Here is a 20,538-nt window from a genome sequence, read left to right as displayed (position 1 = left end):
TTAATCTATTTAATCTATTTAATCTATTTAATCTATTTAATTTATTTAATTTATTTAATTTATTAAATCTATTATTTTTAACTGTTTATTATATAATCTCGAATCTATTTAAAAATTTTTTTATTTTTAAATCTTTTTATAGTTCTTCGAGCTACATCTTATCTATAAATCTAAAAATAATCTAATTAAATAGCTAGTTAAAAATAAAAAAATAAGTTATTAAAATATTATTAGTTTATTATTTATTTTATTATTTTATTTATTATTATTTATACCTGCCAGCCCGTAATTTAACAGTAGGTTTTTTTTTAAATTTAATTTATAATACAGATAATTCAGCTTTTTTAAATAGAAAATAAAAATATAATAGACTATCTAAGCTGGAGTAAAAAAAAACTCAACTGGAGTAAGTATATTATTAAATATCTATAATTATATAACTAAAAAATTCTATATATTTTTATTAGTAATTATGACTATTAATTTATAACAGATCTATCTTATGATTTATATTCCGGATTATTATTCTAGTAGTTTTTTAGTATCGCGTACTATTTTTAAACTAATAGAAATACGGAGTATATTATTTAGATACTTAAAGTTATACTTTATTATACTATAACTAAAAGTCTTTTATAGTTATTACAGCTTTTTTTTTTTATTATTTTTTTTAATAGTTCTGTCTATTTGTTTACTGGTTTAATATTTTATTATTTTATATATAGTATTAATCTACACGAATTATAGTACTTGCTTAAAATATTTAATTAATTATATTAATAAAAAAAATAAAACTTTATATCTTTTTATTTTAATACAAAAGATGCTATTAAGTATACTGCTATATATATAAAAAATTAGTATAACTGTATATATATATTTATATTTTTTAATATTAATAATAAGATATATCTCTACTTTTATAAAAAATATAATTTTTTTGTTATTTCAGCGAAAGACATTCCGAAGAAGTTGGAATATTAGTAGTTTAATTTTTTTTATATTTTTAAATATATTAGTTGTTTATTTTATTATTTTAAATTATTAAAGATGTATTATATATATTCGGTTATATTAGTTATATAGTTAAAACCAGCTTCTAAGAATAAAGACACCGAAAATAAAAATAATCTATTTATTAATTTTTTTAGTCAATAGTTTTAAAAATTTTTTATAGTTAATAAAGCTGCTGATAAGTAAAAAATTGAGTATATTCTTAATAAATATATATATTAATATAATTAAGGATTTATATATACAGAGTATCTCGTCTGCTGGCTTGGCTACAGTCTAGAATATAACTAGTAAATATATAAATATAATTTTAACTTTTTTAAACTTATATATAACTATAAAAACTGTATTAATTAATCTTAATAATTTTATTAATATTAATATATTCTATTTATATATTCTAAACTCTATATATATAGTCCGTTATATTAAGAATAATATGTTTTTTATTAAAGTAGATAATTGTTACTGTTACTGATTTATTTACTAGTAGTAATTATTATTTCTGCCTAAATTATTACTTACGGTATTAATATCTATAGTCTATTATATTCTGTTTATAGCTATCTCGGTCCTCAGGGACTCTCTTCTTAATACAACTATCTTCTACTACTCGAATGACTTCATATCATTAAGAATTTTTAAAAAGATATATTTTAGAAGCTATTTATAAAAGACTAATATAAAAAATCTCTACTGTTTATAATAAAAACTATTTAGATTAATTTTTTATAAACGGGTTCTAAAGATCTTTTTTTAGTAATAACTAATTTTACTAATTCTTAATTATAAATTTAGAAGATTATATAATTTATAAATATAAGCTTTTAATACTGTAAAAAGTTCCAGCTTATTTAATAATTTAAATTAGGCTTAGTCTACTATCTTTTTTTTAATTATAAAATTTATTAAAATTTAACTTATCTTATAATTTACCGGATACTTAATTTTTATTAAATAATTAAAAGTTTTATTTAGTACTGTAATTATAATAATATTAATTATTTTTATTCTATTATAATTAAGTAAAAATAAATAAAATATTTTTTTAAACTTTTATATTTTTTTTTTCTTTTTATATTCTGTTTATCTGAGAACAGTAGGCCTACTGTTTATAAGATTTATAATATTTATAATAATTTTTTTAATTATTTAGATTACTTAATTAACCGATTAATAAAAAAGCAGATATTTAAAAAAAAAAAGATTCTTAAAAATTTATAAAATATATATTAAAAACTCTAAAAATATTATTATTATATTTATTAGACAGAAGGTTATATTTATATAATTATAATTATTTTAAATCTAATATTAAAGCTTAAGAAGTTTAAGAAGAATATCTGACTAAATAATAATACTAACTAATATTATAAATACTAAACTATTTTTAAGAAGATATTTTATTTTTATTATAGTTAGAATTTGATTATTAATATACTGTTAATTATTTTTAGATTACTGTTAGGCTTAGATAAAATCTTTTATAATATTTTTAAATACTAGAGATTTTTACCAGCAGCTGAAATATTTAAAAAACTTAAAATATATTTAAATATTAAAAATATATAGTTTATAAAGATATTTTTAATTAAATTAATATTATTTTAGATATTATAAAATATACTAATATTCTTATTTACTAAAAGTCTTATTATAATTAGTTTTTTATTTTTTATTAGATAGCTAAAAATTTTCTTTTAGTTATTACTAATAATATTAATATTAAATATTTATTTAATAGTTTTTAAGATATTTATTATTATTACTAGAGCTGTCTTTATACTAATATACTTAAAACAGTAATACTTTAGATATATATTAATTATTTTACTATTAATAAAAAGTATTAGAATATTTTTAATAATTTTAATCTAAATTTAATTATTTTTATATCTAAGAAGTAAGAGGAGAATAAAATAATTATTATTTTTTATATTAATAAAAATAAGAATATAAATAATCTTAAAAATAATCTAAAAAATAAATTATTATTAAAAATAAAAAAGCTAGCTTTATCTAAGTTTTTAAATATTATATATATTTAAATAGAAATAGAAATCTGATTTTCTTAATTTCTCTGCTATTATAATTACCGTTTTAAATAATATAAAAAATAGTATAATCTTATTAATTTATTTAATATTAAATATTATTTTTTCTATACTAGATTTTATAAAAATTTTTTTTAAAGTATAGTATACCCCTCAGCTTTATAGAAGAAGAGGTCGAGTAGATTAAATAAATTAAATAAATTAAATAAATTAAGTAGATTAAGTAAATTAAATAAATTAAACAGATTAAGTAAATAAGTCGGAAGAATTAAGACTATATTATAATATTAAATAAATAAGCTAAATCTAAAGAATATTATTATACTATAATTAAAAGTATATTATACTTTGTATATTATCTATATAAAAAAAATATATATATTATTAATTAATCTACAGTTATTAATCTATTTGTTATATCTGACTTTTCTAACCAGTAGATATAAATAGTTAAAATAATAATTATATCTTAATCTGACTATAATTATATAATTAAAATTTTTTTGTATCTTAATCTGACCGCCAGATTATAGTCAGGTTAAGGTTAAGATATAACGGTCAGGTTAATCTACTCTATCTTATATTAATATTATTAATAAATAATCATCAGCAGTTCCTCCAGCTGAATAAAAAACTAATTTTTTATTTTAATTTTTACAATTAGATTAGACTAAATAATTTTATATTAAAATTAAATTAGTTATATATCTAGACTTTCTTTAAATTACTTTATATAACTTAAATAAATAGTTAGTTCTAACAGCAGCTGCAGCTGACAGATACTTTATTAAAAAATATCTAATTTTAAATTATTATTATCTATTTAAATCTGGATTAATACAGCTCCGGAGTAAATCAGAAGCTAAACTATTTTATTTAATTTTATAATAAAAATTTTAAGTTATTCTATTAAAAAATACTAATTGGTTTCTATATTTAAAATTAATTAGTTTTTAGATTAGTAACTAACTTCTTTAGCTAATCGGGTAGCCAGCAGGACCCTATCCAAGTCCTACTTCAATTAATTTCTAGGTGCAAATTAATAACCCCTGTGGAATAGAATAAAAAAAGTCAACTGGGTTAAAAGAATAAAAGAGATCAACTAGATTAAAAAAATAAAAATAATAAACTGTTTTTATAGTATCTAATATTTTATAAAATAATTATTAGAAAGTATAGTTGCTGAGAAAAACTATATAAATAATATTATATAGATTTTTTTTTAAATTTAATTTATTATATAAATAAATCAGCTTTTTTAAATAAAAATAAGAATATAATAGACTATCTAAGCTAAAATAAAAGAAAGAATAATAAAATAAAAATAATATGTTTATTTTTAATAGCCTAATTATTAGTAAATATATAGTTTTTTTAATATTATATATTATAATTAAGATATACAGCTTAAACTAAGTTATAATTATATATTTTTATATATATTTCTTATTATAAGAACTATAATTTTATAAAAAGCTGAATTTTATTAATATTAATAGGATTCTCTGATTAATTCTTTAAGATAGAGATAAAAAAAATACTAATACTTTTTTTAATTATTTTTTTTTATTTAAAAAGCTTGTTTTTATATATTTTTAGATAATAATTAAGATAGTCAGATTAATAACTGCTTAATCTAAATATATTTTAACTATATTAGAATCTGAATAGATATAATAGATAGATCTTAATATTAAAAATAGTTAAGATAATTAACTATTTTTTTTAGCTATACCGCGGTTAGATATAAAAGTTTTCTTAACCTAGCTATAATCTGGCGGACAGGTATAAAAATTCTAATTAATCTAACCTGATCTGGCTGTTAGCCACTCTAGCTGGGGATCTGAGTATGCTGAGCACTGGTACAAGAGCATTAGTAGATATTAGAGTGGATTAACCTGACCTTTATATCTTAATCTTAATCTGGCCATAACCTGGCGGTCAGATTAAAATATAAAATCAGATTAATTGTTAGATAGAATAGTTAACCGCGGTTAACTATTATATCTAGACTAGTTCTAAAAAAACTAGTTTAGACAGAAATCAGACAGAAATAGATTAAAATCAGACTAAAATCAGACAGCTATATTCTGCTCTTTTTTACTATCTTCTAAAATAGGCTTAGTTGCTAAAAAATTAGACCCGCCGGTTAACCGCAGGTTTAAACCGGTTAGAAATATATATATTTTTATACCTGACCATAACCTGCGGTCAGGTATAAAAATTTCAATTAACCTGACCTGACCTGGCCGTTAGCCACTCTAGTAGATATACGTGACTGTCTAGTCTGACAGTAGATGGACTGATTACAGTTGGACAGATGACTCGGAGGCGGACGGGAGGGGTAGAGAGTTGATTTGTCAGCCGACATGTTTCATCTTGTCAGAGTTATGGGCTGGTCTCGGAGCAAAATGAATCGCCTCAGACTCCCTGCGCTACGAGATTGAAGTCACAAAGGCGTGAGTGGTTGATGATGGATAACGCCATAACGGAACACACGGAACACACGTCTCCTCAGAGGAAGAAAGCGACACCGGCATGCGAAAAATGCCGTGTCCTCAAGGTGAAATGTGTTCAATCCGGAGAGGGACAGCCTTGTACTAAGTGCGCGTCACCCCTTTATCTGGGTATCGTTTTCATCGATCTCCAACTGATCTCAGTAGATGTGCCAGATCAAACTCTCAATGTGTTTTTCCAGCGCCCAGACAGCGACCTCGAGTTTTACAACGAGCGAAACCGTGAGTCTCCCTGGAGATAAATCCACTCAACAGGTCAGTTAGACTAATTGGGTGGGAATGAAGGCGTCTGATTGATCTTGAATCCAAACTCACCAATATCATCGGGCTGCTTTCGCGGTCGAAGGGTCCCGTGGCCGAAATGCCATCCCCGCTTGATGAGAATTCCGGACCGCCTGCCATGCCCGAATATCCCGATGACAGGCCGGGCCAAACAGTCGAGTGGATGAGCGAAGCCTTTCTTCCTGATTCTGCAATGACTGCCGGCCCGAAGTCAAGCGAGGACCAGAATGCCCTAGAATCTCCGCGGGACGCACCCACTGCCATAGACACCGCGTGGATCACCAACACAGGACTCAACCCCGTCGTCCTCGAGCATCTGCTGGACAGATTCCGCGGCATGGCGTCCTATTTTCCATTCGTGCAGCTTCCATGCGCCTGTACTGCTGCATCAATGGCTGAAAGTCGCCCGTTCCTGTTGCTTGCCGCTGTTGGTGTCGCCTCGTCGGATTACTGTCATCTCCAACACGCTCTCATCGGACAATTCAAGCGATCCCTGAGCGAGCGGGCTATCCTAGCTGGCGAGAAGAATCTAGACCTGCTGCAGGGATTACTTGTCCATCTTGCCTGGTAGGATGTTGGTCCCAGCAGTACCTTCTCTTCTTTGTCGTCCGTGAGGGGCATTAACAGGCTGACTCCCGTCAGGTTCCATTTCTCCTTTATCCCAGGAAGCCAGCAAGCATACCAGTACCTGCAAATTGCAATCAGCATGGTCATCGATCTGCGACTCGATCAAGAGACTGCCGACGTGGTTGAGCAACGAAATGAACTCACCGATGTCTATGCTCGGGATGCATGCCGTGCTTATCTGGGCTGCTATTACATGTCGAGCATGTGAGAAGCCATGATCCACCGCGATAGACCTTCATAGGCTTAGGCTTACTTTGGTAGAATAGCAATGTCCTCGGGAAAGCCCAACAATCTCCGATTCCACAAGGACATGCTCCGATGCGCGAAGATGCTGCACCAGGAACCAGAACCGGAATTTGAGACTGACCACTTGATATATCCGATAACACAGGTATTACAGTTTAATGAGGACGTGTGTGAGACTCATCGGTCAGAAGGAATCTATAGCCCCCGCTTGTACATCTATGCTGAACGATTCACAACGCGGCTAGAAGAATGGTGGTCGTCTCTCTCAACGGAAGTTCGCAACAACGGTATGAAGTTCTCAGGATCTTGTGGCTACCAGTTTGGCTGACCTGGGATCTGCAGTGTTGCTGATTGACCGCTATTATGCCGTCAAGATTCGCATTGAAGAGATGGGCTTGGTATATTGCTACGGGCAGAGAAGACCGCCGTCTCGAATGGCACAGAGAGAGTTGACCATCTTGTCTGCACATCCAATGGTCATCAGTCACTTGACTGATTGTGTGAGTTCCGCCAAAGACTATCTCGATATCTTTTGCGCCCTTCCGGCTGCGGCGCAACGTCGCTTGCCATTTTCTACCTGGTATCAGGTTGTTCTGGCGGTCTTTGTGCTCTACAGGCTGTCCGTGGGACTGCCCGAAGTACCGCAGTGGAACGTTGACATCGCACGGGAAACGGTGGATCTACAAGAATACACCGATCAACTTCTGTCTCATCTGCAGGGTATCGCGCCTTTGTCGGACCGACAGATACCCACCACGAGTCTCTTTTCGAGGATGCCCGAGATCATGCAAAGTGTAAGAACTTCTTACGCGTTGGCGAAGGAGAATGGCGCACCAGTTCGGGACAGCCGCCATGCGCACCACGACCTCGCGTCTGTGAATCGCACAGCCTCCTCTACTCCAAGGTTGCACCGCTGCCCGGCCGTGCGGTATTCTAGCCGTTCCGTCGCCCCGGAGCTTGATCTACCTACACTGCAGAGCGCGATTGCTACGGAAGTCCGGAGCATCGAAGATGAGAAGCTATGGGGCGATCTATTCCTGATGGATACACTTTCTAGCATGACAGGTTCATCCTCGATCGGATTGTGACAGGTGATCCATGCTCCAGACGTCCAGTCTGCACGGCTTCGGTTCAGCATCGCACCACCTCAGACCTCATCGGGGAAGACATGGGTGGAGATCTTGTTTCCAGTCGAGTCGTATCGCTGCGGTAGGACGTTGAAGAGTCCGTCCACATCGCGTGGTTCGAAATCCAGCGACAATGCCGCCTGAGTGAGCAGGTCCAGCCCATAAGTCTCTCTGATCCAGTGGGCGACCATGTCCATTCCCGCCACCGCTCCGCTCCCTGTCCAAATGTTGCCGTCCACAATCCACTTCTTCTCCTTAGTCCACTTGACCTTCGGGTATCGCTTCTTAATCCAGTTGTATTCGAGGTTGTTGACGGTGGCCCTGCGGCCGTCTAGAGCGCCGGTGGCGGCCACCACCGCGGCTCCGGTGCACGTCGTAAACAGTAACTTTCCCGAGGCCGCATGGCGGCGAATGAGGGCCTGTAGTTTGGGCGCAAGCTGCGATTTGGCGGGGATATCCCCCCCGACGATGAGGATATCCAATTCGGGGACCTCGTCCACCGTCACCGTAGGCATGACGGTTATGGCGCTGGTCAGCAGGTGCACCGGCTCCATGGTCGCGCCGATATGGTGGAAGACAAACTCGGGCGCCTTGGCCAGAAGGTCTGGGTCGACCGGGGCGTAGTGATTGATACCGTTCAGAAGCATCTTACTCGCCGAATTGAGCAGATCGCATGGGCCGATGACGTCGATCGTCTGGTAATCGAAGAGTGGGCAGCCGACGTGGATGGGGGCCATTATGGTAGGAGTCCTGTTGATCTAGTGTGGTCTTGAAGGATGAGTATCAAACGAGTCCCCAATAGATATCAATTAGTATGCAATCAAGCTGTTGCCCTCCAATAACAATAACAATCCCGTGGGCCATGTTTCCCCGTGCTTAAATACTGCCGAAACACTGCCAGGTTCCGATGCCGGCATCGCGGAGCGGGCAGTTCCAACCGTTCCGTCCGCCGCGGTCGGCCTTCTTGGCACGGGCAACGGGGGAACTTGATCGACCGTGCCCGCGAGGAGTTACACGAGAAAACGGAGATCATTGTCTGAGGTCAAGAATTAATTTAATGCTATAGCAAATAATGTATTGGTGATTAAATTATGATATGAGGGTGTGTGGGCTGGTGCAGTCCAGCCCTGGTGCATCAGGGCCTCATCCTGTCTGCCCGAGATCCGCGGCCACTGCTGCTTTCAGCAAGAGCTCCAACTGCACCAATTTGGTCTCGGTGTTGAGATATTCCTCCAGAATGGTTTGCAAGTCCATCCGTTCGTCACTGCCCCCGATCGCCGGGCGTAGCCGCTTGCTGCCACGCCGAAAGTCGTGGTCCCAGTTGGGAATCTTGCGGTCGACTTCCGAATGCCACCAGGCCACGTGACAGGTAGAATTGAAGTCACTTTCATCAACAAACGTATCCATTCCCTCGTACGTAAAGAGGTCAAGCTTGACCCCCCTCAACTCTCCGGTCGGCTTCAGTTGCCGATACAGCTGGACTTGTCTGGTGTCAGGCCGCAGGATGTATCCGTACAGCTCGTCCAAGTCCGGGCGCCATTTCCGGAGGGTGGTGAAGGCACGTACAAGGGCGCGCTGACACTCGGCCTTCCAGTGATCCTCGGTCACCGAGCGGGGCTCGTCGGGGGTGATCCGCCATTTCACTTCAGTCATGAATCCCCCCCGGGTGAGCGCGCTCACCAGGGTATAACAGTGTGCCTTCCAGGCATCCCCGTCGTCCGACCCCTTTGCTGTCTCAAGGGGCTCGACGCCACTCTCGGTGGCATCGACAGTAATGGGAAGAAGTCGAAATCTGCCCATGATGTTGGTCAAATAACTGTGGCACGTGTAGCTAATGTTGCTGGCTTTGTTTCTGGGACGTATTGTCAGGGGTGTGGTTCATTGGATGGGCTCCAGTCGGGGAACGGTATACATATTTATAGCCCAGCAATCGTGAGGACTTTACTGGTCCACTCACTCGGGAACGAGTGAATGCGTTCATTATAGCCTACGGCAACCATTGTTCTGGCGGAGAGCAAGAACTGGAGATTTTACTTACGTTGTGTTGTCGTACCCTTGTCATCCGTCGCCGAGGGAAGTTGTTGAAAGAGAATGCTTATCAAATCTCCTCGTGGGGCTATGCTAGTGGATCATGAACAAAGGTCCGAACAAGGACTTTGTGTTTGCTATCTCTGCCACGACCTGTTGCCCCTTGCGATCAACTATACATATACCCCTGGTTGTAGCCGGTGAAAGCTAGTAGTAGCATCTCAACATATTGATCTAAACACAACGACTACACGAAAGATGGGAAAGACGGCAACGAATACTCAAGAAAGCGCACTTCATATCCTGCCAGAGGAATCTGCGCCAAATGCCCTGCCTAGTAGCTATAGTGTGGATGATGATGGCTGGTGCACGATTACGAGCAATGCGGAAGGTAACAAGGCAGGGTTTGATTTTGATTATCGTGTTGATGGCGATATCTCGAAATGCATGATGGTACTCGATGACGGACCATGTGGCCGGACGTTTTCCTCTCTGGGTGATCTGAACATTCACCAACACGGACATCTGACTGCAATAATGGGCAACCCGAAAGCGGAAGATAAACAGACAAGACCCAATGAGCTTCCTCTGAGCTATCGTTTGGATGATCATGGTTGGAGATGCATGATCGAGGTCCATGGCGGACCATGTGGCCGAGTATATTCAGCCCTGTATCATTTGGAACGCCGCCATCGCCGAGAACATGAATATGAATGCTACTTCAGCCCCAACTGCCCACAAGATGCTCTCTAGTCGGGACGCCGTCAGACGGCATATGAAAAATGCCTGCCGCTCGACACCGCGTGACTTGATGCATTTGCAGACGCAAAAGACACATAACGCATGAGATCAGAGGAAACAAGGTTTGTGAATATGGTATCATCTTGCCTAGAAAGCTAATTACACGGCCATGGCTCTCAAGCAGTCGAAAAGTGCTCCCTCAACGCGCTGAGAGAAGGAGTAAAGAAATACTCACCGCCCCTTTGGTCCACCCAGGGGCTAATACCCAGATTCAATTTCACCGTCTTGTCGGGGTTTTCTCCATCATACAGACTGATGTGGCCCTCGGGATGATCCTTGCGAAGCCTCTGGTTGACAAAGGGGTCCATGCCCGGCCCGTCGGGGAAGGTCTTGGTCTTGTACTCGGGGAAGGAGGCGTTGCTCGCCCAGCCTGGCTCGTGTCAGTATTCTGTAGTTCCATCGTAGCCCTAATGTCAACCAACGTACGAGTCATAAGGAAATTGAATCCATCCCGGATCAGGCTCTGATAGCAGGTAAAGTAAATGCCCCGGTGCTCAATGGTCTTTCGCAGCCGCTTCTCCTCTTCAGTCAGTTCCGGACCAAAGGTAATGCCTCGTCGAAGAATGACGCTGGCATCCTCTTCTTGTCCCTCGGCCTCTTCTTCATCGCTGTCGGGCTCGGGCAGTGCGGTCTCGTCCCCGTCTTCTTCGGTCCCCACGTCGCGTTTCTTATCGGATCGAGGGCGCATCTTGCGGATGTGCGCTGCAAATGGACAGCTCTTGATGCTCTTCTTAGGTCGGAAGTCGAACGTGTTGTTGAAGGCCAACCCCGGCTTATCCTCGTCGTAAGCGTGCACCACGGGAGCGCCTATGCCTGATCAGTCTGCATTCGTCAAGAGAATAGGAATCGAAATTCGCCGGGTTCGTACCACTCTTCCAGCGACCCATCAAGTGAGCTCCCAGCTTGGCCGGACCATTCGGCCCTGCGTAGTTGGTGCCCGGGATCTGAGAAGCCTTCTCCTCGAGGAACTTCTCAAACTCGGGGACCTTCTGGTCCAACTGCCGGAAGACCAGAAAACTGCCCTCCTTGGCCCAGGCCGGGCCTCGCTTCTTGTTGGGATCTCCCTCAAACCCGAGGAAGATGTATCCCGGAGGACAGGCATGAGGCTCCCCCGGGGCAGGGGCCGGGTCCAGCCCTCGGATCTTAGGCTGCGAGATGTGGTCTTCGTAGCCAAAGCTGCAAACAGGAGGTACGTTAGTCTCCGATGGTCATGTAATTGAGTTTTCTCCAGAGCACACGTACTGTTCCTTGCCCCGGTTTGCCCCCGGTCGGGTTTGACCATCGCGTCGAAAGGCGATCTTCATACTGTTCTCATTTGCATCACCCACGTAGAAGGCATCCTCGACGTCCACGATCTTCCGGCGGAGAGCCTTGGCACTGTGCGCCGCCACAATGAAGACGCCATCGACGCGCCAGTCCCACCGTTGCAGAGGATCTTCCTTGGCCAGATTAGCCTCCGGGGCTCGGAAGTCCGGATGCAACGCGGGGGGGCTATCGGCGCCCTCGTAGACCAGGTCATCGAACATGCCCTTTTCGAAAAGACCCTCATTGATCCGGTCCCGGCAATACTCGTCGGGGTCTTCCTGTTGGACCTTGACAAACTCGACCTCCACCTCGGGCCTTTCGACCTAGAACACGAAAACCGGGCGTTAGAGTCCGGAAGAAAAGAACAGAGAGCGACGGGGGGCGTAGAGGCCATCAACCAACCTTCAGCAGACCCAGATGGGTGAAGGCCACATTCACCGCGGTGAAGGGCACCCGATAGGGCTCGGGAACATCGCGTCGGGCTTGCGCGGATGCCTCTTCGAACTCTCCCACTCCCCGAAGGTGGTCCGCGCATTGCGTGCCGGTGGTGATTTCATTGTTGTCCAGCAGGGTCCGCAGGTGTTTGCGGAACTTGCCCTTGTCGGTGATTTTGAAAAACAAGTAGGATTCAAAGTGCTTGGGCAGCCGGGGCCAGATGCTCCCCTGGATGTTGTCAGTGTTGACCTTCTCTGGGGCACGCATATTGATGATGGTCTGTCTCTGAGTAGTTGGGATGAGGAGCAGACCCGCCCAGAAGAACCTTTTATGTCTGCCGCTCTAGCTGGCAAGAGACCACAGCCCTGAACTCTTGGTTACGTCGATCGCAGCTGAGCTGATAGTGCACATCCGGTGGCTCTGATGGTGACCTCTCATAACCCCTCCATTGGCAATGCAGTCATCGTCATACCCCTCAGCTGAAAAAAAGATGCGCCATAATCAAGTGAACGATGATTTGTAGATGGCAGAGTATTCTGCAGCCCCGAGCCCCACAGGCAGAACTGATCTATCGAAGTGGTAGACGTCGATCCCTCCACTTCGCTGCGGTGACGAACTGTCGATCGCGTCGCTTGGACGCCGACTGCGTCATTTGTTGAGCGGAGCTGAACTGTGGGGCTGGTTGAGGGTGAGATCGTCTGCTGCTGCATGCGATGATGCTGGTTGACAAATGTGTCAAGTCAATGGACGGTTCTTGCCTTGCCTACTACTCCCAATGCACTACCAACCGGGTACTATACGAAGACTACTAACTTACTGTACGTACATGTCTACATACTCAAGTACATATAGTACATCCTCAACCATGGCCCGGCCTGATGGACCGAACCGCCCGCTCGGGCAGGCTTGGCAAGATCCACTTCCTCAACCAAGGCAGATCCAGGCAGGTTTGCCGAATGCCTGCCGAATGCCTGCAACTACACCTTCCGGGGCATTTCTCAGCACAGCTGGAACACCGTCTCGATCCGGCTATCGACTTGGCGCTCACAACCGGAAATCATCTCCAACCAGCGTCACATCACAGTCGATCTCTGCCTCGACCTGCCTCGACTGCCTCGAAATGGCCTCGGTGGCGAGCTGAACCCCCACTGGCACTGCTGGAACCACTGACAAGAACAGCCACTGACCGCAATCCCGCCATTCTGGCTAAATCTATAAGTGGTTCTCGACCGAGTATATATTTATAACACGGTCTTCTCCTCTGCAGTTTCCCCAAGTCCACCATATCATTCATTCCATCTTTTTGAGTCAACATGAAGTTCCGGTTGGCGGCGGGCCTCCTTCTTGGGGCAGTCGCCGTCGATGCCTTCATGCCCCCTGAATATGCCTATGAGTCCTCCCAGGCGGACGAGATTGAAATTGCCAAGCAGTCCACGGGAATTGTCAAGTATCAATCGCCGCCGGCGGACTCATACCTCATCCCCAAGACCAATTCCGATGATGCCTCCCAGAACTGGGAGGTGAAGTGTTCCAGCCAGAACAAGGCCCACAACTGCGAGTATGCCATCGACGACCGCACCGACCGCTACTGGAGCAGCAGTCCCGACGAGCAAGAGCCCTCCTGGATCCGCATTGACCTGCGGAAGGAGCATTATGTCTCGGGCGTGACCATGCTGCCTCGCCTGGAGGCCGAAGAGGGCCAGATTGGGGAGCACCGCATCCTGCTGTCGCCCGATGGAAACAACTGGACCGAGGTCGCCTACGGCACCTGGGGGTCCAACAAGAGCCCCAAGATGTCCGCCTTTATCCCGACCCCCGCTCGCTTTGTCAAACTGGTGGCGGAGACCGAGTCCCACCCCCGCAGTCAGACGAGAAACGGGCAGGTCTCCATCTCCAACATGGCCGTCTACGCCTATATCGAGGGCACGTTCCCCGAGGCCGACCCCAGCACGGGTGGTGTCTGGGGTCCCACGCTGGATCTTCCCATTGTCCCCGTCTCGTCCGCCGTCGAGCAGCATGGGAATATCATCATGTGGTCAGCCTGGGCCGACGATCAGTTCTTCGCCTCCCCCGGGGGCAAGACGCTGACCACCACCATGAACCGCAGCGGCATCATCACGCAGAGTGAAGTCTTCGAGACCAAGCACGATATGTTCTGCCCCGGCACCTCGATGGACCTCGATGGCAACATCGTGGTCAGCGGAGGCGCCGACTCGGGTCGCACCAGCGTGTACAATGGCACCGCCTGGAACAAGGGCCCCGCCATGCAGACCCCCCGTGGCTACCAGTCGTCCACCACCCTGTCCGACGGTCGCATCTTCGTGATCGGAGGGTCCTGGAGTGGCGGCGACAAGGTCGAGAAGAACGGCGAGGTCTACTACCCCGGACCCAACGCGCACTGGGAGACGCGCAGCAACGCCAAGGTCGAGCCCATGATGACCGATGATCGTCTGGGAGCCTGGCGTGCCGACAACCACGGCTGGCTGTTTGGCTGGAAGAAGGCCAGCGTTTTCCAAGCGGGGCCCAGCAAGATGATGCACTGGTACAACGTGGACGACACGGATCGCAAGGGCCGCGTCCGGGGCTCGTGGGAAGAGGCCGGGGAGCGTGGCCAGGACCACGACTCCATGTCGGGCAGCGCCGTCATGTACGATGCGACGCGAGGAAAGATCCTGACCTTCGGCGGTCAACGTCACTATGACGGCTCCAACGGCTCCAAGAACGCTCACCTCATCACCCTAGGCGATGCTTACAAGGACCCGGAGGTGGTGGTCGCGGGCAAGGGTCCCAAGGGAGACGGCGAAGGGGGCATGCACTACAAACGTGTCTTCCACACCTCGGTGGTCTTGCCCGATGGCACCGTCTTCATTGCCGGAGGGCAGAGCTGGGGCAAGCCCTTCCACGAGGGCGACATCAACTTCACCCCGGAGCTCTACGACCCTGCCACCGACACCTTCCACGAGTTGACCCGCAACAACATCAAGCGCGTCTATCACAGTATCTCCATGCTGCTGCCCGACGCGACGGTTCTGAACGGCGGCGGTGGGCTGTGTGGTAACTGCACGGCCAACCACTACGACGCCGAGATCTACTCGCCTCCCTACCTGTTCGACGAGAACGGCAACCCAGCTCGTCGGCCGCAGATCACCAGCATCTCCGACGGACAACGCGTCACCGTCGGCGAACAGATCCGATTCAAGACCGACGACTTCATTGAGACGGCCTCCCTGGTTCGTGTCGGAACCACCACCCACACGGTCAACACCGACCAGCGTCGCATTCCTCTCGACACCCTCAAGCGTGTGGGTCATCTGCAATACAGCGCTCGTCTTCCCGCGGATCCTGGTGTCATCCTGCCGGGATGGTACATGCTGTTTGCCATGGATGCCAAGGGCACTCCCAGCGTGGCCAAGATGGTCAAGGTTGAGCTGCCCTCGCCTCCCGAGTATGTGTCCAACTTGGAGGATTCGGAGGCGGAGGAACAGCACGTCAGCCACGGTCATGTCGGAGTAACGGCGGACTGCGACGAGGATAACGAGGTGATGGGCGTCATTGCCATCATGTTCGCTTCGGCCAGCAAGTTCTGGAAGAACTGGAAGGGTGCGCTCGTCTCGCAGGCTTAGCTAGTAAATTTTCATGGTTTCTTCAGTTAGTAAGGTTGTGTTGTATAATGAAAGCTTCATTTTGTTTATATTAGCCTTTGATGTAGATTCTCGTGCGGGTATCTCTAACGGGCCACCGTGAGAACGACGGAAATGCGGGTCACCTGGACGCCATCTACAGAGGCATCAGTAATTGACTCGAAATAGCAGCATATGCTCCAGCCGATGGTGCATCCGGAGGGTGCGCTCACTGAAGAACCGCCGCCTACAAACGACTCCCCCAGTTTCATACATGCAAATCCACACGCCAGTAGTCTCCTGATGATAGCAATAGTCGTGACGATGCGCCGGACCGTGGTGGACGGCTTCGAGGGGATCACTGGGATGACTGCCGATTTTCCACCCCGAGCCACAAGCGGGACATCCGAAGGCGAGGGCCTGCTCTGCCATCAACCGACCAATGCACTGGGTGTGCCAGGTGCGTTGGCAGCTCCGTCGCCAGCACTGCCAGAATCGCGCCCGCGGATTTGCGTGGTGGTGAGCCCGACATAGTCCGCAGGTGACCAAGGGGTAAGCTTCATCCTCTAGCGACACCATCACCACCGGCTTCTCCCGCTCTCTGCGTTGTTCAGGAGAAAGAGAAGTCAGGTGGAGAAGCCTAGGATGAACAGTGAAAGACATCTTTGTGGATGTGAGGGAGATGGGAGAACAATGCCATGTTTGTCTTGGAACAAAGCAGTGGATTTATATCTTTCACGCGGCCGGGGATCCGCGGGCTACAAACAAAGAGGGAGGCCATTGTTCGACCACACCACGTCTGGCAGAGTCCTGACATAGACTAGAGGGATCCCTTGTCTTTCTGTCTGGGAAGCAGGTCGTTTGCCTGATCGATCGACGCATGATTCTTAGTCCATCCTGGTTCTTTGACGGTCCTTTCAGGACGTTTCTTTAAGACCCTGTTTGTAAAAGCTTTCAACGGATCAAACACAAGGCAATACTTAGAGCTTTGTATAGTCAATAACAGGTGTCCCAGGGGTCCCATGGATGGGTATAAAATCCTGGCGAATATCCCGTTTGAATCAACTGTCTTCACACTCTGGGCTCTCAATTCACCTTCAAAACAGCGCCCTCAAACACAGAACCAACACGTTCAACGACACAACCACTATGATGTCTTCTCAACCTGGCTTCCATATCAACCGGCTTCATCGCTCCAGGGATTCGAAACCTGATTTTGATCAGACAGAATGGGGCGTGGCTGACTGTCGTGGCGGCCGGTATCACGCAGATGCTCGAATCATTCTGCTCGTTCTCAACCCTCGGACAGTTGGCGGCAACTGGAAGCTCATCGGCGAGCGTCTCGCCAGGCTTGCGATTAAGAGGAAGCGTCAGAAATGCAGTGCCGAGAAGTGCTATACTGGACCATATGGGGTGGTTGTCGAGTGTGAAGACCAAGACTCCCAGTTCTACATCGAGACCTCGGACTCAGCCGAGGCCGATGCGCCTACCTTGACTCGTTGGATCTGGGACGATCCTCCTACGTAACCTAGCCCTTTGCCAGGGTTCTACTACCCTTTCATTCGCAGGATGTACTCGGATAACCAGGGTTACCCTAGAGCATGAGTTGGTGAGACGGGCCGGGATGCAGATCTTCGATATTTACTGCTTCGAGCTTACCCACAAGCCCTTCTTAGGATTCGAGGTCTTCTACAAGGATCACTGTGGAGTCGAGAGCCTTGTAGGGGAATCTGGTACCCCTTAGTTAGAATATCCACTACCTAATTTCAATGATACTGAACCTTTGATGCATGTTCTTATCTTTGCAAACAGCTTTGCTTTGTAATCTTTAAAATCCATTTGTCCAGATCACATTTAGTACACTCTGGACTCTGCTGCTTTGTGTGTGCAGTTCAACCCTACTGTCCAGTGTTTACCAACCCTACCTACTTGCCACCTTCATATCCATTTCCATCCTCGATAGAACCTCCTCTTGAGACTTGATATTCTTCCTCTTCCCATTTGGATTTGAGCTCTGAGGCTCTTGTAAGACGAAGCATATCACCCCTGCAAATCTTCGTAGGACGTATGATGTTGCCGTGGGTCTGTACAATCAATCCTCGCCAAACTTCTCAAGAACCTGCCCCAAGCTCGAGACACATTGACTCGGTCCAGGATTTATATCCGGTGCACTGACTAGATCAAACTACCTCCAGCCCATGCCAAACCACAAACCCCCTCAAGGAGCATTATCTTCGAGTCACACGTCTTGTCTGACCCGCGGGAAAGCATTCTTTGTGCACGTACATTCTTGTCAGTACTATCGAAAGTAGGTATGGCAAAAAGAGATAAGCTGATGAGCTTCTTTGTACAAGTTCATTGTTGGGAGGACCTTTCAAACCGAAGCTCAGCTCTATTGTTCAGTGTCATTGTGCCTGCACCTTTCATTCATCCAATCATTGTCATCTTTGGTTGTCTTGCTCCTTTATACCACCTTTTGATACATGGTCAATGAATGATGTTGGCAGGAATCCGAGACTAACTTTGTGAATGACCATTTTCTTTAAGTATCTCATGTACCTCCCTTTATAAGATGGCCTGAGAGGCGATCTACCACAAAGTAAGTATAATTGCATCACAGACCATCTACGTGCAGTCTACATATGTTCTAATCTTTCAAGTCCACCATCATAAGCCTCGACTGCTGGGTATGAGTACTACAACCATCCTCGTGCTGGACACAATTAGCTTCAGGCCATCAAGCCATTAAGCCATGAAGCCATCTCTACAACATCACCCTAGAGTAAAGTCTAGAATCAACCCTCATCAAAACACCACAGCCATAATGGGTAAACTCAAAAACCAGGCCTTGACCCAATCTAAAGATATACCATACGGGGTGCCCAATTTCGATCCAACGCAATGCGGGTTGGTCCAATACACCTTCGGTCGGATTATCGTCATCCGCCTAAACCCCAAGCGTGTGGGCAAGACTGGGGGATGATCGGCCAGAAGGTCACCTCTGCTGCTTGGCAAAAGAAGCGTGAACGAGCCACCATCGACGCAAATCGGACTGGCCGGCTGAGGTCATCTGCGGAGGCTACTTATCTGGGGCCTTATGGAGCGATGGTCCGGTGTGATAACCAGCTCGGCTTCTATTTCGGGGCCCAGGCGACTTGGCCCTGACTCCTTTCCCTTTGAAAGGCACTGGTGGCTCTGTCTTTCACCGGTTCCCCGATTGTGGCCCTTACGAGCATAAACCGCCTTTCTCCGGAAGATGTATGCCACCGATGCCACCGATAATTGTGCGCAATGTGCGCCCGTGTCAGAGTTGGACCTTGAATCACGGTTGATGATGCAAATCGTCGCATCTGACGACCTGGTAGGGTGCAAGCCCTTTGATAGTGACTGGCTGGTGGTCTACAAGAGACAGGATGGAACAATCCGCCTGACCTCAAAAAACCATCCTTGAAAACCTAGTTGCCCTGACTTGCAGTTGATTAGTCCTTTGATCTAATATCATTCAATCTTCTGATCTTTGTTCCACGCCGTTATTCTCCGAAGATGACCGTAGCTGGCCTTCCTCTTTCTGGTGTTTTTCTTCTATTATTGTTCAATTCGGGTATTTTCAATTCGTTCCTGGGGAGAACGAGGACGCGCTCCAAGATTCCATTCTCCTCTGGTGGGACGTAAAAAAATTCTCTCACTTGCCTCCCGAGCTGACCCATAACAAAGAACGAGAGCTTCAAGGTCTCTTATCTCTCTGATCTCGAACTGGTGCACCCTGGCGCTTGGCTATAAATACTAACCCTACCCCTCGGTTAGGCCATCATCTACTCCAGAGGAACAAGCCCTTCCCTTCATAGAACTTTGAGAGCTAGACTTTGATCCCAGATCTACGAAAAAGGATTTGATACATCCAGACACACGTGGAAATGCCTCAAATAAGTGATACTCAACTTGGGGTAGCCAGCGTAGGGCTGGCGACGGATCGCATGGTACTCATCTCTCTCAAACCTGAGACTTGTGGCGAGGATTGGGAGGCAGTCGCCCAGGAACTGACCCGTGCAGCGTGGAAAAAGAAGCGTGAGGAGCCATTGGCGCCCTCTGAGCCGTACGGTGCGAAGGTTTTCTGGGGAAATCATAAAGTCGGGTTCTACTACGAAACCCCGCTGGATCATCATCCCGAAGAAGATGTCCCCAGTGGCTCCGGCGCTTTTGCCCTAGCCTCCTTCGTCCTCCCTAATAGTCATGTCTACTATGACCAGAGCGACCCTGATGACTTGTTTCATGAGAAGCTGTTTCTCGGCAGATTGATGGTGGGCCAGGCTGACAATCAAATCGTGGATGCGCAGCAGAGCTTGTGGTCCCAATTGCTAATGCTCGAGGAGTGGCTCCAAGAGGACTGCGAGAGCTTTCCCAACTCTATCCTGGTGTTCGAAGCTTAGCTAGACTCAGGACGGACTTACTTGGGCCGGTTCAGCAATGAACATCGCGATTTTTT

The 20,538-nt window shown here is 44.6% G+C and overlaps 8 protein-coding genes across 8 annotated transcripts; 4 read left to right on the top strand and 4 right to left on the bottom strand.

Moving 5' to 3' along the window:
- The first annotated feature begins 5,503 nt into the window (after window positions 1–5,503).
- BO95DRAFT_446579 (Zn(II)2Cys6 transcription factor) lies at window positions 5,504–8,160 on the top strand. Its single transcript, XM_025587422.1, has 6 exons — window positions 5,504–5,672; window positions 5,732–5,806; window positions 5,870–6,433; window positions 6,509–6,697; window positions 6,755–7,026; window positions 7,082–8,160. The coding sequence occupies exons 1-6, from the start codon at window positions 5,539–5,541 to the stop codon at window positions 7,825–7,827; spliced, it is 1,980 nt and encodes a 659-aa protein (XP_025438379.1). The 5' UTR covers window positions 5,504–5,538; the 3' UTR covers window positions 7,828–8,160.
- BO95DRAFT_485203 (putative thij/pfpi) lies at window positions 7,887–8,612 on the bottom strand (the record flags this gene model as incomplete). The annotated part of the gene is made up of 1 exon (XM_025590391.1): window positions 7,887–8,612. The coding sequence occupies exon 1, from the start codon at window positions 8,601–8,603 to the stop codon at window positions 7,887–7,889; it is 717 nt and encodes a 238-aa protein (XP_025438378.1). The 5' UTR covers window positions 8,604–8,612.
- A 397-nt stretch (window positions 8,613–9,009) lies between these two features.
- BO95DRAFT_435440 (uncharacterized protein) lies at window positions 9,010–9,666 on the bottom strand (the record flags this gene model as incomplete). Its single annotated transcript, XM_025585186.1, has 1 exon — window positions 9,010–9,666. The coding sequence occupies one exon, from the start codon at window positions 9,664–9,666 to the stop codon at window positions 9,010–9,012; it is 657 nt and encodes a 218-aa protein (XP_025438377.1).
- A 486-nt stretch (window positions 9,667–10,152) lies between these two features.
- Window positions 10,153–10,647, top strand: BO95DRAFT_435439 (uncharacterized protein; the record flags this gene model as incomplete). The annotated part of the gene is made up of 1 exon (XM_025585185.1): window positions 10,153–10,647. One exon carries the CDS (start codon window positions 10,153–10,155, stop codon window positions 10,645–10,647), a length of 495 nt encoding a protein of 164 aa, XP_025438376.1.
- Window positions 10,648–10,811: 164 nt separating this feature from the next.
- Window positions 10,812–12,702, bottom strand: BO95DRAFT_467465 (Dyp-type peroxidase; the record flags this gene model as incomplete). Its single annotated transcript, XM_025589293.1, has 5 exons — window positions 10,812–11,065; window positions 11,122–11,502; window positions 11,564–11,871; window positions 11,938–12,323; window positions 12,403–12,702. 5 exons carry the CDS (start codon window positions 12,700–12,702, stop codon window positions 10,812–10,814), a joined length of 1,629 nt encoding a protein of 542 aa, XP_025438375.1.
- Window positions 12,703–13,748: 1,046 nt separating this feature from the next.
- BO95DRAFT_505788 (putative galactose oxidase) lies at window positions 13,749–16,058 on the top strand (the record flags this gene model as incomplete). Its single annotated transcript, XM_025591171.1, has 1 exon — window positions 13,749–16,058. The coding sequence occupies one exon, from the start codon at window positions 13,749–13,751 to the stop codon at window positions 16,056–16,058; it is 2,310 nt and encodes a 769-aa protein (XP_025438374.1).
- Window positions 16,059–16,162: 104 nt separating this feature from the next.
- BO95DRAFT_467463 (uncharacterized protein) lies at window positions 16,163–16,718 on the bottom strand (the record flags this gene model as incomplete). Its single annotated transcript, XM_025589292.1, has 2 exons — window positions 16,163–16,212; window positions 16,289–16,718. The coding sequence occupies 2 exons, from the start codon at window positions 16,716–16,718 to the stop codon at window positions 16,163–16,165; spliced, it is 480 nt and encodes a 159-aa protein (XP_025438373.1).
- Window positions 16,719–19,969: 3,251 nt separating this feature from the next.
- On the top strand, window positions 19,970–20,482 carry BO95DRAFT_435435 (uncharacterized protein; the record flags this gene model as incomplete). Its single annotated transcript, XM_025585184.1, has 1 exon — window positions 19,970–20,482. The coding sequence occupies one exon, from the start codon at window positions 19,970–19,972 to the stop codon at window positions 20,480–20,482; it is 513 nt and encodes a 170-aa protein (XP_025438372.1).
- Window positions 20,483–20,538: the final 56 nt, after the last annotated feature.

The sequence above is a fragment of the Aspergillus brunneoviolaceus genome, assembly GCF_003184695.1.
Source record: "Aspergillus brunneoviolaceus CBS 621.78 unplaced genomic scaffold BO95scaffold_73, whole genome shotgun sequence".
Lineage (NCBI taxonomy): Eukaryota > Fungi > Ascomycota > Eurotiomycetes > Eurotiales > Aspergillaceae > Aspergillus > Aspergillus brunneoviolaceus.
Note: the sequence above shows the minus strand (reverse complement) of the source record. Positions and strands in the feature narration are given on the sequence as shown.

Coding starts and splice junctions, on each gene's coding strand:
- BO95DRAFT_446579 (XM_025587422.1), top strand. CDS start 5,539: ATGATGGATAACGCCATAACGGAACACACGGAACACACGTCTCCTCAG. Junction 5,673..5,731: donor GAGGGACAGCCTTGTACTAA/GTGCGCGTCACC, acceptor TGATCTCAGTAG/ATGTGCCAGATCAAACTCTC. Junction 6,434..6,508: donor TTACTTGTCCATCTTGCCTG/GTAGGATGTTGG, acceptor GACTCCCGTCAG/GTTCCATTTCTCCTTTATCC.